Source organism: Halyomorpha halys, unplaced genomic scaffold, assembly GCF_000696795.3.
Source record: "Halyomorpha halys isolate HHAL.00 unplaced genomic scaffold, Hhal_1.1 Scaffold1876.1, whole genome shotgun sequence".
Classification (NCBI taxonomy): domain Eukaryota; kingdom Metazoa; phylum Arthropoda; class Insecta; order Hemiptera; family Pentatomidae; genus Halyomorpha; species Halyomorpha halys.
The window spans coordinates 193,811-209,023 of NW_027107215.1; the positions used below are offsets into that span (position 1 = coordinate 193,811).

A 15,213-nucleotide genomic window follows, 5' to 3' on the forward strand; every position below is an offset into this window, starting at 1 on the left:
TAAGGAGGTACCCTCTGTCCGCCTAATGGCAGACCAACTCTTATTTCACATATTATAACTCAATCAATAAAATGAAACAACTCAATTTTTTAAAATCCATTTTTATTGTTCCACCTTATATTTAAAATAAAATATTTTATGTGATCACTAAAACATTTTTATATAATATATACTCACACAAATTAAATTTACTTTTCATCGTTACTTCTTGGTGGTTTATTCTCTTCTATTCTATTCTTATATTAAAGTTTAAGAATTCAAAGAAGAAGACTAGAGACAGGTTTCATCAAAATTGTTTGATCCGTTTTACGTTTATATAAAGACATGTTTTTCAGCTGTCATGCACAAGATGATCAATTAGGCATCAGGGGCTGAAATCTTTATTATTATTATTTTGCTATTAGGTACTGAAATCCTACAACCAAAAAAATATATTAAAATATAGGCCCATTAAAAACTGCATAAAAAATTCTGACCAAATTAGTATAGTTTTCCTTAATTATGTGGTAATGAAAGCGATAATATTTGTCTCGTATATGTCCATAACAGATTTATCAATGAAATTATTATTCAATCTAATCATTTTTAACCTCTTAACCATGATTACTGTTGTAGAAAATTTGTATTATTATTTGATTTGTAAAACCCTCTCTAAATCCACAACTGATTGGTAGCAGACCATAGTTCAGTACCTAAAAGGTTAAGTGACAAGATTTATTTACGTATATTAACGGATATGTAAGCTTTGTAGTTTTCTGTAGGACTAATTTCCAAATTAAAACACAAAGGACAATGGATGCCACGGTATTCAGTATTCAAAAGCTTGCTATGAAAAATTTCAGCATCTGGTCGATGAAAAATGAAGCTTATTTGAAGGCAAAAGGATTATATGAAGAAATAATTTAAAAATATTCACTGACTGGAGAACATGCTGCTTGGACTAAGAAAAATAAAGTGGTACTGTTTACTATTATTTTAACAGTTAGTGATGATATATTGGCTTTGATTAGAGGTGTAAAGAGTGCAAAAAAAGTTTGGGAAAAATTAAAAGAAAGGTTTGAGGGCATTTTAGAGCAAGAATTGATGGATTTATTGTTTGACCTTACCAAAATAAATAAAAACAGCTGTGAAACATTGAATGAATACCTCACTAGGTTTCAAGATTTAGTCCAAGAGATAGCTCAACTGAATAAATCTCTGACAGACAGAGAATCAGTGAAATACATTAGAGAAAGCTTAAATTTAAATTAAATTTAGTGATTTAAGGCAAATGTTTTTATCATTTGAAAGGAGGAATACTGTCAATGGAAACGAACAAGCATTGAAAATCCATCATAAATAATCAAACTGTAATCCAAAAATCTGTTTTCTATGCAAAAGGGCCTTAAAAAATGAATGCTAGTTTAATAAAAAAAAAAGAGTAGACAACAAAATAGAAATGAACCCTCTGATAGAAAAGCCTCAGTCAAGAATACAGCATAGAGTATCCTTGGCTACAGAATTTTCCTTATGTGGTATTAACAGTGACAATAGGTATTTGGTTGAGGAAGGATCTGGAGAAACAATAGAAGATGGTAGGGATATCAATAAAATTCATCAAAAGAAAATTAAAATTAAGACAAATAGCAAAGGTGGTATAATCAACTCTAACTTTCTGGATGTGTTAGTTGTTCCAAAGTTATGTGGTGATCTAATTTCAGTGACCGAGAAAACTGAAAAGGAAAATGAAGTCATCTTTTCCAAGGAAGGAGGCATGGAAGAGATTAATGAAAACCCCGAAGACAAAGTTCCTTTACTAAAAGAACAAGAGACAACAAACATCAAGTGATGATGAAATAGTCGATACAGTCTCAGATAAAGATCATTTCAAAACCCTTAGTAGCCTTATAAACAATGACTCAAGGATATGTGTTCAAAATATTAACTGTTTCCCTGATTCAATAGAAAATGAAACCAAAAAAGGAATAGAAGAAGGCAATGAAAGGTCTAAGTAATTTAAACACTAGTAGGTGTTGATAAAGAATCTGATGTTGAATCCAAAGCATCTGAACTATTAACTGATGTTGAAGATACTGGAAGATCATTTAAAAATTAGTTAAGTTGTGATCAGGTCCTGACAATGAAAGTGGTGGTAAACATTTAAGTAAAAAAAAAGAAGGAAAAGCTAAGAAGTGTCATACAACAAATATTACTAAACCTCCTGTTAATCCAAATGTTTTTAATGACTTCAGAGAGTATTTTGGTGAATATTATAATCCTTACTATGAAAAGAATGGATGCAGTCGAAAGAAGAGAAGCCCAAATCATCTTCAAAAGACAGATGACCAGTTGAGGATGTTTGAACCTAGGATTCGATGAAGTGTTTATGAAACATTAAATAAATATAGGTGTAATTGGAGTGTGTGTACTAAAAAGTAAGAAAAAAAAATGAATAAATAAACATAAGAAAAGTAATAGATAAAAGGAAATAATAATCCAAATTTTAGGAAGGATATTGGTATTACTATTTGATTTTTAAATATTATTGTAAATAAAACAGTAGATGGCGGCACTGCTTCTCTGGCATGATTCCTTTGTTTCAGTCAGTCAGGTGTTGGCATCTGTTCAGAAACATACTCTATGTCTCTGTCTTTATATAACCCTCCCTAAATCTACAACAATTGCTCTATAGAAGTTTTATTTCATTATATTAGTTTATTATTTGGCTCCTAGACCAATTCAATTTAATCCATTTTTCACCTCTAGGTGCAGTTGCATCAAGATTGATTAAATTAAAAATTACCTTAATTCTTACACATACCTTTCTAATTCACTATCATTTCCCATGACTCGAACCGGGGTTCAGAAGAGTACCATTCTTAATCAGCAACCACATGCTTTTACCAATACATATCTATGTAGTGCACCCCTGTTATCGAGAATGGGCTTCTTCCAGAAGTCTTTGCCAATTGTTTAGACCAGTTACAGCAGTTCTCAAGTTTCAAACTCCAATTAGGAACCGGGTACTTTTACTCAACAAACCTTATTTCTTATTTCTCTCTCCTTTAGTTTTTCCCTCGCTACCATCATCTGTTTACCAGATCTCTATCCTTTCATTGTAGATTTTTGCATATGTTCTTTGTATCCTGAAAGTAGGTTCAGTTATTTGACTTTTTTAGTTTTTTGAAGGAATGTACAAACTATATTTTTATAGTATTCCTCGAATGAAATGGTTGTTGCTGGTATCTATCTCGCTCTTTAGTACCTATAAATAAATTCTTATATGGAGAAATAGCACATGCCAGTTTGTTACCTTTAAATATCTAAAACACTTTCCAATGGCTTATTATTTTATCTTTAATAATCTTTATTTATATATATATTTTTTATTGTTTTATTTAGTGTAATTTAAAACTGTACAAATAATAAAGACAATAAGTAAATATGTTGTATGTTTCGTATACTAATCTTGGGAAGGAACCACCCATTGGTGGTACTTCATGCATTAATCTAAATTAGAAGGTCCCGTGGCATCTCCTTTTCAGACACCTCGGAGGATTATCAGGGATTGTTAAGGATGAGAGATTAAAAATTAATGGGTTAGGATGGGTAAGGGCCAAATCTGCAATGAATGGGATGTTAATTATTTATATTTAAAATGTTTATTATACTTTCTGCTATGAGCTATCAAATTATTTACTAAGTTGCATCATTAACCTAATATGTAGAAGTACATTTGACGATGATTAAGACAAATTTAGAAGAAATAATTGTTATTATTTTTTTAATTAATAGCATGCTGGTGAAGAGTTTTTCCTCTGATTCAATTATATAGTGACAATGTGTATTGGTGCTATTCTCTGACTACCTTTGGCTCTTAACTATCGTAAGGTTATGTTGTTTGACCAATGCCCTCTCATTAATTGTATTTTATTCTTCCTTTTATGTTATTTTCTTGATAACTCTTTATTCTTTTCTAATTGTATCTGATGAATATTAGTTTTGGGAATGATATATATTAGAAAATATTCATTTATATTTCATTAATTTTATCCCAAAGCATTGATATTTCATTGAATATGATTCATCTATAGAATCTCATTGTATAATATCATACACAGCCAGAGTTGAAAGTATTTGTATACCTGATTTAGATCAAATACGATAGAAATATTAGTATTATTTACAGTGAGCAATTTAGATATTTAAAACAATTTAATAATAAATCAATCCTGTGATAAAAAAAAAACATGTATTTTTGTTAATGTAATCAACTTATAATTGGATTATAAATAAATTATTCTAAATGATCAGCCAATAATGTGAAAATGATTCATACCCATTATTTTTATTATATTAAATTGATGATAAAGCTTTCATTAATATTTAATGGAGTCACCTTTAACTCTTAACATACATTGAACATGCTGAATCAACTAATTTTTATATCAATGGCGAAGGAATTTAGTCCCACTCCTCAGTATTTTCTATAAAGCCAAGTCTTAAACAATTTTTAATGTGATACTTTTTTAAATTTTCAGATCTAGTTGGGAGACGTCTTTATAAAATGTCAACATATTTTATATGATACATTATTATTATTATTACATGGACGACAGACCATGGAGGTCTATGTATTAGGAAATACATCGCGTGTTTCTTGACATGGTTTTTTCATAGGGTGGGTTCGCCACTCCCACGCCTGTTTTTTTTGTGAGTGCCACTCATTGGTTAACGGGTCTCACATATGCTCGGGAGGAGGCTGTGAGTGAGTTTTGTATAATTTTATGCTTGTGAAAATCCCGGGTGGTTTTTTTTTTGGTTGCAGACTCGAATCTGCAACCTTTGGATTGGTAGAAAGGCTCATTGATATGGTATGATACATTATACCATCCATAAATTCAAGATATCCCACACCAGCAACAATCATACAACCCCAGACTATGAATGAATTATTTCTCTCCTTTTTATATTGATATTTCTTTTTCTCTGCACTTTTTATTTTTCCATTCTAATTGACAACTGGATGTCGTGGAAAAATTAATTGCACAGCTGAAAGCTCTATAGTTTAAACGGAAATGAGAAATTGCAATTCCCAATCATTTAAAAAAGAACTCTTTCAATTAGAGCTAAAAATTTTGGAAAACAAGAAAATCTTATTTTTCATTGTAAGATGTGATGTGGGTCCTCTTAAATGAATGGTAGCCCATCACATTCACTGGATCCAATAGAGTAACTCTAAAAAATGTCTGAAGGATCAATAATTTAATAAGTTTTATTTGCAAGGAATAGGACAAAATCCATTTTGTCATTAAAGCCAAAATTAGTTGACTCAATGACACAATATTTTTGAAAGTTTCAACATCGATTCAAAATAATAAAAATAATGTGTACAGATCCTTTTGACTCACATTGTTGGTTGATTATTTTGAATATTTTATTTATAATCCAAACAACTGATTTCAAATTTTCCTCTTATTCATGGTTCAAGGGTGCATGATTAATCTGTATTATTTATTTATTTTTTTGGAAGAAGTGCAGTAAAGCAAGATAAAATGATATGGTCTTGCAAAAATAGATGTTAATGACAGATGTGACAAATAGGTTGAAAAATATCAACCCTTTGCACTCGAAGTTTTTTTTCATTCATATTACCAGCGTAATAATCCGCGATCCACGACCCTCATTTGTCATCAAAAGCGAAATATACACAATAGTTTTTACAATTTGTCTTTGTCCTTATGTTATGAACTGAAAATTATTTGCATTGTCTCCATAACGGAGCCCTCAAGTTGGAAGACAAATTTTGAATGAGCTGTAGCTCTCGAGTGCAAAGGGTTAATGAGTAATGTGAAACAAGAGAAATTTCATTTTGTATAGAACCACATTTTAATCATTTTTATTTTTACCTGTTACCATCAAAAATTAAGAACAATGAATATAAAATGGGATGAGCTGCTTGAAACATTGTTCCATTGACGATTTAAAGTAACAAAGTTATAAATAAGGGTTTATATTCCTCTAAAAAAAAAAGATAAAGAATTTTTATCTAATTGATAATATATTGTTTATATTATCAAAAATATATTATTTTTATTTAAGTATTGATATACTATAAAAGTTTTTTGTGTGTGGTTTTTTTAGTCTAAATTACTTGTTTAAAATAATAGATTTTTTTTATTTTATTTAATTTAAAGCAGATGTTAATAATACTTTTCACTCTGGCTATGATAGTATTTTCAAATTCGATTATATGAGGGCATGTATATTGTTTGCTATAATTTATTAAATATTACTATTCTTTCAACACCTCAGTTTTTTCTATTTCATTTGCATTAAGTAATTTTCATTCATGAATAAAATAAGAGACGAGTATACAGAATGGACTACATAAAAAAGTTGAAAAGTCGATTTGAACAATGTGATAATTAAACCTTTTTAAAAAAACTAGACATTTGCTTTATACAGAGCTTAGATGCCTCAAAAATTATCAATGAGAAAGGTTGTGTGCAAGCTGGAGAAGAATGGGTCGAAAGAAACCTTCTTGTCATAGTGACAACTGCCATCACAGTATCATTTTGCCAGGCATGTATTTTCCTTAATAATATATAAATGTATCTTCTGTAATATCTATGCTATATTTTGTTTATTATTATTTATAAATACCATTCCAGACTGAGTGTTTATTAATATTTTCTGCTCCATTGTTATTAGCTGTAATTTTAATATAAATATTATTTAATAATCTATTATTTAAAATATATTTTTATATTTATTGAAAAAATTCTGACTAATTTTAATCAAATTAAGACAATCTATTAATTTCCCTTCTTGTCTTCACACTTTATTTTGTTTTCTTTAAATGGTTTTTTGATGTTTTCAATGAATCATTTCCTTTAGCTGATTCACAAGGTTGGCTAAGTTTAAAGTTGTTTTTATAAGCCAACCTTTTGACTTGAATATCTTTATGAATTTGTTATGGTTATGTTATGTGTTAGGTATTCCAAAAATCCAATGATTAAATCGGGTGATACAGTTTGGTGTTTTAGTTCTGAACATATCGTTCATATCCAAAATTCATATGCATATCTGATAATTAAAGTATCTAAGAATTTATTACACCAAGTGAGGATCGCAATGCATAACTCATTATAGATAATCAGAAACTCAATTTTGAGTTTAATTTGCCAACTTTTTTAACTTCATCCCAGCTTAACTTTAAGCTGTTATGTACGTTCATCATACCTCCTTCCTCTTTTCTTTCCTTAACAGATAATCTTGAAATAGTTACTATTGGATGATGCAATATTAATCCAGTCCAATTTCTATTAATTTATTTAATGTTGTGAATGATTTTTAGTATATTTTATTCGATATAATTATACATTATTACATTGAGGGTTGAGAAACATTTCTTCTACTCAGATCGTATAGTTTTTTCAGTGAGAATCGCCCAAATTGGTTGTCTTTAAATGCTAATTTTAATTTTTTTTTTTTTTATGTTTCAGATACTTAGTATATGCTTTGCTCAAAACTTGAGAGCAGATATATACGCACAAAAAGCTAAATGGCATTGACATAAAGTTCAGCCCACAACCATTTAGTGGTCAGTGGGCCATCGGTATGTGTTCAGGGCTGATAGATGCCCCTTTGCTCTCCCTAACACCATTATGTACCAACAGTTTCAACCATCCAATCCTTGGTATTTATTTTGTGCTCATTATATAAAGTTTTGTAATTAATAAATTGTAAATAATATGAGTGTATATTATAAACTATACTTATATATTGTATGTATATAGGTATATATCTATATGTATATTATTAAATGTTAAGATATAATTTAATTGTGATGAGACATGTGTTAGTAATTTACTTGGCAAATTTTCGCTGTGGTAGTGATATATGAAGTAATGAAAATGTAAAAGTACGACTATTTATGAAAATGCCTGTGTGAATATGTGTATATGTATGTGCAAAACAAAAAAAAAATAAGAAAGCTCTTGAATTCTAAAATACTGGACAGTATGAAAAATTATTTAACAACTTTTAATAAAAAAAAGTTTTTTCCTACCAATTATATTTGTTTTTTTTTATCCTTTTTTTTTTTTTAATTTTCATGATTTTTTACCTGAAAGAATAGAATTACTAGGTTCTAGAGCTTCAAAGGTTTCTGAAGTCTTCAACAATCTGTCCAAGTTCTTGGATGTGTATTCATTATATGGACAGATTTAAACTTCAAAAGATCACTTAGAAAGTCACGTTTGTACTCAAAGTTTTTTTTTCATTCATATTACCAGCGTAATAATCTGAGAGCCGTGATCTTCATTTGTAACCAGAAGCGAAATATCTTACACACAATAGTTTTTATGATTTATTTTTGTTCTTATGTTATGGATTGCCAATTATTTACATTGTCTCCATAGCAGAGCCTTTGAGTTTAAAGACAAATTTTAAATGGCTCCACTCTGGAGCCCTCGAGTGCAAAGGGTTAAAGAAGCTTAGACTAAATATTTGTGTTATGGAGGAAATTGTGTCCAAGAAGAGTAGCTTCAAATATGTACTTTTACATATATTTATTCTTAAAAATATGTACTCTTACTTTTAATTTTGGAGCTTCATTCATCTAACGATATTAACTTATTGCAATTCATGAAAATAATACTTTGAGAAAAAAAAATGACCATCAAGAAGTGAATGCATTCTTCTAAGACATTAATTTTGATAGACTTAATTGGGCAGGGCACAAAATGGATAACAGATGGTGTTATACCGAAACTATGATCTTTCACAGCACCTATCAGTGGAATCATTGAAGCTTGTAGAAAAAGCTCTATTTAATTTGATCATTGTACCAAATATAATGATGGTTGGAAATACAGAAGACTCCACTCCTGTTTTGTTAAATCATTATTATTTAATTTACTGTCAATTCTTGCTACTAAAAATGCTATATTTAGTTTTATTCTATTTAAAATAATATAACTAAAATTTTTTTGTACTCTAATAAGTCCACTCCCATGGTGCGGTACGAACTGTTGCTGCTGTAAACCTGGATAGCATAGGTTCAGTATTCAGTAACTTTGACCTTTAGTTATGTTCAATGATGAAAAATTAAACACTAAGAAGACAGTTTTCATAGTATAATTTTATAGAGTTACAGAGTATAACTAATGGAATGTTGATTTTTAAGGAAGATAAGACTTATAAAAAATGGTAATTAGTTAGTAATTGTTCTGGTGAATTGGGTGGATAGAGAAGATCTTTCTTATCTTTCTTCTTAAGTTGTTCTTAAACCTTGGAACTTAAGGACAAGCAATTGTCATCTAGAATTTTTGGTTACTCCAATTCCTGCAAATTTAGGTTCTTCCTCCCTTTCCTTATTCACTATAACCATTAATTTGATAAAAACTCAATTTATTCATAATAGTTAAAACAGAAAATAAAATTATTTCAAAGAAAAAAATATGTTATGAATTAAAAAAAAAAAAAATTCAGACAAAACTATCAAATGTAGAACAGTGGTTATTTTTTGTGGCAGTAGCCTCAAGTCTCCCATTGTATATTATGGCGGTTGTGTATTAGTGGCCATAGTGGTGTGGATGATACGATACTTGTTAGTGAATGGCATGTTACAACTAATTAATGCAACTCCAAACCCATGGAAGCAAGTTCGCCACACTAACTTTACTTGGTTAACTTAGGAAAATATTTATTAAATCCATTTAGTAGGTTATTTTGTATTTTAAAATTTAAATTTAAATCTGTACCACTACAACCCACGAAGGGTCAGGGGTTCATTACTTTTTAATAAAGTACTGTTACGAGACCAATGGTTTTGCAAGGAGGTGATTTTGTCAGAATCGTGCTCGACCACCAGATTTTTACCCAATTAAGGGTACCAAATTTAAGAGGCTGGTGGACCCGAAGAGAGCTCCAGAACCCACAGGTGTTGACTCACGGCTACAGTGTAACAGAAAACAATTTTCTGCTCAGCCGAATTCGAAATTGGGTCCTTAGAGTTAGTAGCAACACACCTTACCCCATGACTACCGTATTTTAAAGAGTTGATAACCTTACAAAATATGCCTTATTATTATAAGTATTGATAGTTAATTTAATTATGTCTGTGCAGCTTTTGTTTGCTGCAGTTTTGTTTCCCGTGTGTTTTTGCTGAAGTGAAATGAAATATATATTATAATTTATATTTTTCTTAATGTTTAAAACAGCCATAAAATTGAAGACTCTTTCTGTAGTTAGTTTTTTTTTAATGATTGGTCCTTCTATTTTTCCATATTAATTCCATTTCTTATTCATTTAGTCAGATGTACTTGGACACCTACTCCATGAAATAGGCATAAATAAACCAAATTTAAGTTAAATAAACAAAATTAAAGTGTGACAGTTGGGCATAGTTAGTGATTGATTATAAAAATAAAACAAATTTATTGTCCGCTTTCTTTCATTCTGAAAGCCATGCAAAGTGGAGCAAGATGTTGGTTCATAATAAGTAGTTCATTTACTTTTGAGTTATTTTAACCGCACCCAGACCATGTTCCTCTTATTAAGAGAAATTTATTATTAATTTAATGACTGACACAAATTTTTGTACTTTATATTCCTTTTTTAATTGCTAGAATGATCATACTTGTATTTCTGATTCTTCTAAACATTCCAATATTTTAGCACATTATGAGTCAAAACTTTAACTTTCCCGTGGATATTTTTATTATTTATTTATTTCATCAATCTGATGGAATTTCGGAAATTTACTCTTTCAAGGCCTGATTGTTAAATAGGAAGCAATAATAAAGGAAAATCCTTCGAAACCAAAGTGCTGGGCCTGCTGTTTATCCCAATGATAAACATAAAATATAGAAAAGAGAATCATTAATTGCTGCCTGAGAGGCCAGAAAAATAAATAAAACTTGTAACTGAATAAAAATTAGATAATAAGTTTTCAATTTGGATTCATCCATAAAAAAATTGATGAGTGTCCCTATGCTAAGAAAAGGAGGATTATGAAAAAAATAATCTAGATTCTTGAATTTAAAAGATACCAGGTTACTATTAGTATCATTGTGACATTTTAAATATCTTTGATAAAGAAAATATTTTATGGGGAACAAGAGACGATAGGTAGAATAATGACCTTACATCTGTTTTTTTAAAAACTCATAAGTGTAGATCACAAAAGATTATAAAACCTTGTAGCCTCTATAATGTTTTGTAAGTCGCATTACTTTTTCCTCTTAATTTGTGCAAATAAACTTGTTTGTCTTTCCTAGGTCCCTGATACATTTTATTCAAACTGTGTGAAGATTTTTATAAATAGAAATCATCATTAAATCTTACAAAAATTATTAGGAACCTGTGAGAACTGCCCAGAAGATTCTAGCTTTTATCGACTATTTTTTTAAAGTTTCAAATTAACTATCATTAATCCAGGTCTAACTATAATGTTTTGTGAGATATAGATCTAAGATTACTATAATTTTCTATAATTACCAGCCAACCTATAGAGGAAACGAATCTACTCTACACCAGACCAAGAGAATATTACCACTACTTCTTTAATTTGGATATTTTATAAGTGTTATGTTTCCCTCTTATCACATGCCATAAATAGTGCTGTCAGTTATTGGAATGACTTACTCCAATTTCAACAGTTTTCAGAAAAGCACTTTTTCTTTTGCAAAATTGTGACTCGAAAATAAAAATATATATATTTTATTATAACTATAACTATAATATAATATAGTTTACTAAAATTACATTCTTCTCATAACCACTTTGACAATTATAAATTATTAGAGAATCAATATTGAAAATACAGACATTGATTTCATAGAGCTAGTAGATCTGTCAACTGAAAGGCTTATATTGAAAAATTATTTTAGATGGAAAAAATGGAATTCAATAAAAACAACAGAATTTCTTTTTGTATTTTTATATATATTTTTTTTGTTTACACAACACAACACAACATTAACACAACACCGACACAAAAGCAGTTAAAAGCACAACCTTCTATAAGACTATCAGATTTTACTAACTATCTTTATGTTTGTGAGCCCAATATCAATTTTGTGTGGAGCTTTAATGATAGCTGTAAGTGAAGGAAAGATTGACTCCAATCACTTTTATTTTTTTCCTTCTTAAATGTTAACATATTGATTGGTTATTTTTAAAACTATAAATAAAATGAGTTACCAAAATAAATTCATTACATATTCATAGTACAATAGATAAGTTTGCTACCAATCTAAAACATAGTATTATTAGTACTTAAACAAGTTATAAATAACTTTCAAAAATAAAATAAAAACTATTATAACTAGTAAAAACAAATGTATAACTAATAAGAAAATTCTTTTTCCTTAGTTAGTAAAAGTCTTCATAGTCTACTTCACTTCATTCCTTAGATTGTTAAAATGTTTTCCTTTGTTATTTCTCACTCCAGACGTTACATTTGGCATATTGTTATAAATGTTTCTTTCTATAGAAGCAATATTGAAATTCAGTTGGAGGGATCTACATTTAAAAGGTGGGTATCATGCATGTTGTGATTTGATGGAATAATAGTTTTGATGAAAGATTGACCCTAAATACTTCAATCATGATGTCGTTAGCAAATAAAGTGGGTAGTGCGGGCGAAAATCAATTCTTTTCCATTAGATCTTAACACTGATTTTCCTTTTTTTCCTTTTTATTTGCTACAGACATGTGATTTACTTTTTGGATCGTCAAGAAATAGATCTACTTTTGGTAAAGTATTACCAATTTTGTTTTTCCTATTTTTCTTGTACTTTGATGCAATGGACTGGGTTACTTCGAAAAGAGCCCATCAATAATCGAAGTAAACCCACTGCCCAAATTTCAATGTTCTTATATTTGGACTCTCTCTTTAGTGAAATAAGACACTGGTCATAGCGATGTCAGCTTATAAATGTTCCCAATGAGTAATAATGATCAACAAACAGCAGGACATGCAAGCATTATTACAAATAAAATAATTGGGGGTAAAATGAAATAACACTGTATTAATGATTGCATGCGGTTTGCTGTGTTCATCTAATCACTTCAAGGAGAAGGTACACCTTTCCAAAGGAGATAATTGTTCACCTTATCTCACCTTGTAAAGATCTGTACCAACTTTCATGTTTAGGAACAATTATTTGACCTTATGGTGAATTGAACAATTCATAATAGATTTCTTGAAATGCCCAGCCATTGGCTTGAGCAAGATAAATGATGCATTCTTATGCATCATAAATCTTTTTTATTCCAAAATGGTGTCAAAAAATTTGATCTTTTTTTGTTCTCTTGATGTCTTTTCGCTGTTTTGTTGAGCTAAACTCAAATTGATTACCCCATAAATATGTGTTTATAAGAATGCATAAACATAAATACATGTTTATGAGGTAGTACAAAAAAAAAAAAAACTAAACTTCGTTGAATGTACTAAAAGTCACTTTTGTCTAATCCTAATTATAAAGGGTTAACATTAGCCTATCTTATGTCTAATTATCCTATACTTATTTATTATATTTTTTATTTAGAAAATATGAAACTCCTTGAGTTTTCCCTGATTTTAATTTGACCCTTACAGTCAGCAGCTGAAAAATTTGAGGAAGTATTGCAGTTATCCAAAAAATCGAATATGATTTTTAAGTCATAAACAACAATAAGCTCTAATTTCAATCTGTTCGTACAATCAATCTTTAATAGGAGGTCTTCCCAGTGATCATGATTTCCAATTTCCTGCTTTGACTCAAGTTTAACATTGTCAAGTAAATAGTATTACCATGTACCTTCTTCCACTTAGCACCCACTGAAACTCAAACTGACAAGATTTCACTCAATGCTATCCTCACAAGTGCATCTGTAGAACTATCCCACAATAGTTATCCAGTTTGTTGACCTTTGATTATCTTTTCCACGATTATCTAACCCAACAGCTATACGTACTCATTTCAACCAACTTGGCACTCTGAAATAAATTATATTTACTGGACAGATGTTCTACATTCAGAAGCTCTTTCTTTTCTACAATTGAATCAATGGATTATGCTGACAGATAAAAACGAATGTTGAATTTTGTTTGTAAATACCAGCTAGTTAATTTCAAGTAACTCAACTTAGTAGTACATTAATGTTTTAGTTAACCTATAGATATAGGGTAACTTTTTCATAACTTTAAAAATTTGAACGGTGTTCCAAATATCCTTTCAGTAAAATAGCCACACCCTCAATCCTCCTTTAATGAGCTTTATAAGCATAAAACATAAAGATTAAACATTATAAAAATGCTCAAAACCTATAAAAGAAAATTCTGGATTCAGACACAATGCTTATCGATGAGGTAGTGACCAACCCACAAGTCGTGATTTTTATAGGATCTTTTCTAACAACTACTTCTGACTGTCTGGAACTGTAAGAATCATGTGTAGTACATGTTTTTCCCAACAAAAACCTGTACTGTGCATGCTCTGTACAGAAGTAGCTGTTGGAATTGACCTATAAAAATCCTCTTGGTTTAAGACTCAACCACTTCAACACCTCGAATTTAAATCTCCTTTGTCAAAGGATTCATATTTCATTGATAGTCTTAAATATCTGGTAAGTCCCAACATTTTATAGATCTTAAATTGTAGAGCTTATTTGTTTTAGATCCTTACTTCAATATTGATTCTGAGGTCAAATGCAATACTTCCTCTAATGACATTTGATCATCAGGGTGTTTAATACCATGCTCAACTTTCGTTGAAATAGTAACAGCTGAATAATCTCATATTTAGTGATAAATCTGCTGTTGACTAACTTCACTATAAAGGTAGCATATTGTATTATAATGGTTTGTTCATTGTTTTAGTGAGTTTACCCAGAGCTCATGATCTGCAATATGATCATAGCATACTGGTTCCATTTTTTCGAAATATTAGATATAAGAATCAAGTCAGTGTAACCCATTCATCTTCAATAACTTACATTTTGGGCAATTAGTCATTATATATCAGGATTAAGACTTATGATTAAGTAGTCTTATGACAATGTTCTTCTGTGAAAAATGTAGTGTGATTTTTTTTTCTCTTGTAATCTTCTAAGCATGGTAATACTTGTAAACATTGGAATTATTTTCATTGTTATATGTTTTTTGCATGACTTTGATTTTGGAGTCCTAATGGTAAACTATGATTAGAGAACAGTGAAAAATTTGAAATTGACAATAAG

At 29.6% G+C, this 15,213-nt stretch overlaps 1 protein-coding gene across 3 annotated transcripts in view; it reads left to right on the forward strand.

Annotated features, from left to right (window-relative positions):
• Window positions 1-8,050, forward strand: part of Tsp26A (Tetraspanin 26A) — a 199,396-nt gene extending 191,346 nt beyond the window's left edge. For 2 of the 3 annotated variants that reach the window (XM_014436377.2, XM_014436379.2), the window contains one exon: window positions 7,488-8,050. In XM_014436377.2, coding sequence (XP_014291863.1) covers window positions 7,488-7,556 — 69 coding nt within the window. In that variant the 3' untranslated portion in view covers window positions 7,557-8,050. Of the gene's footprint in view, window positions 1-6,447; window positions 6,565-7,487 lie in introns of all 3 variants that reach the window. The other variant, XM_014436378.2, reaches the window with a different exon arrangement.
• Window positions 8,051-15,213: the final 7,163 nt, after the last annotated feature.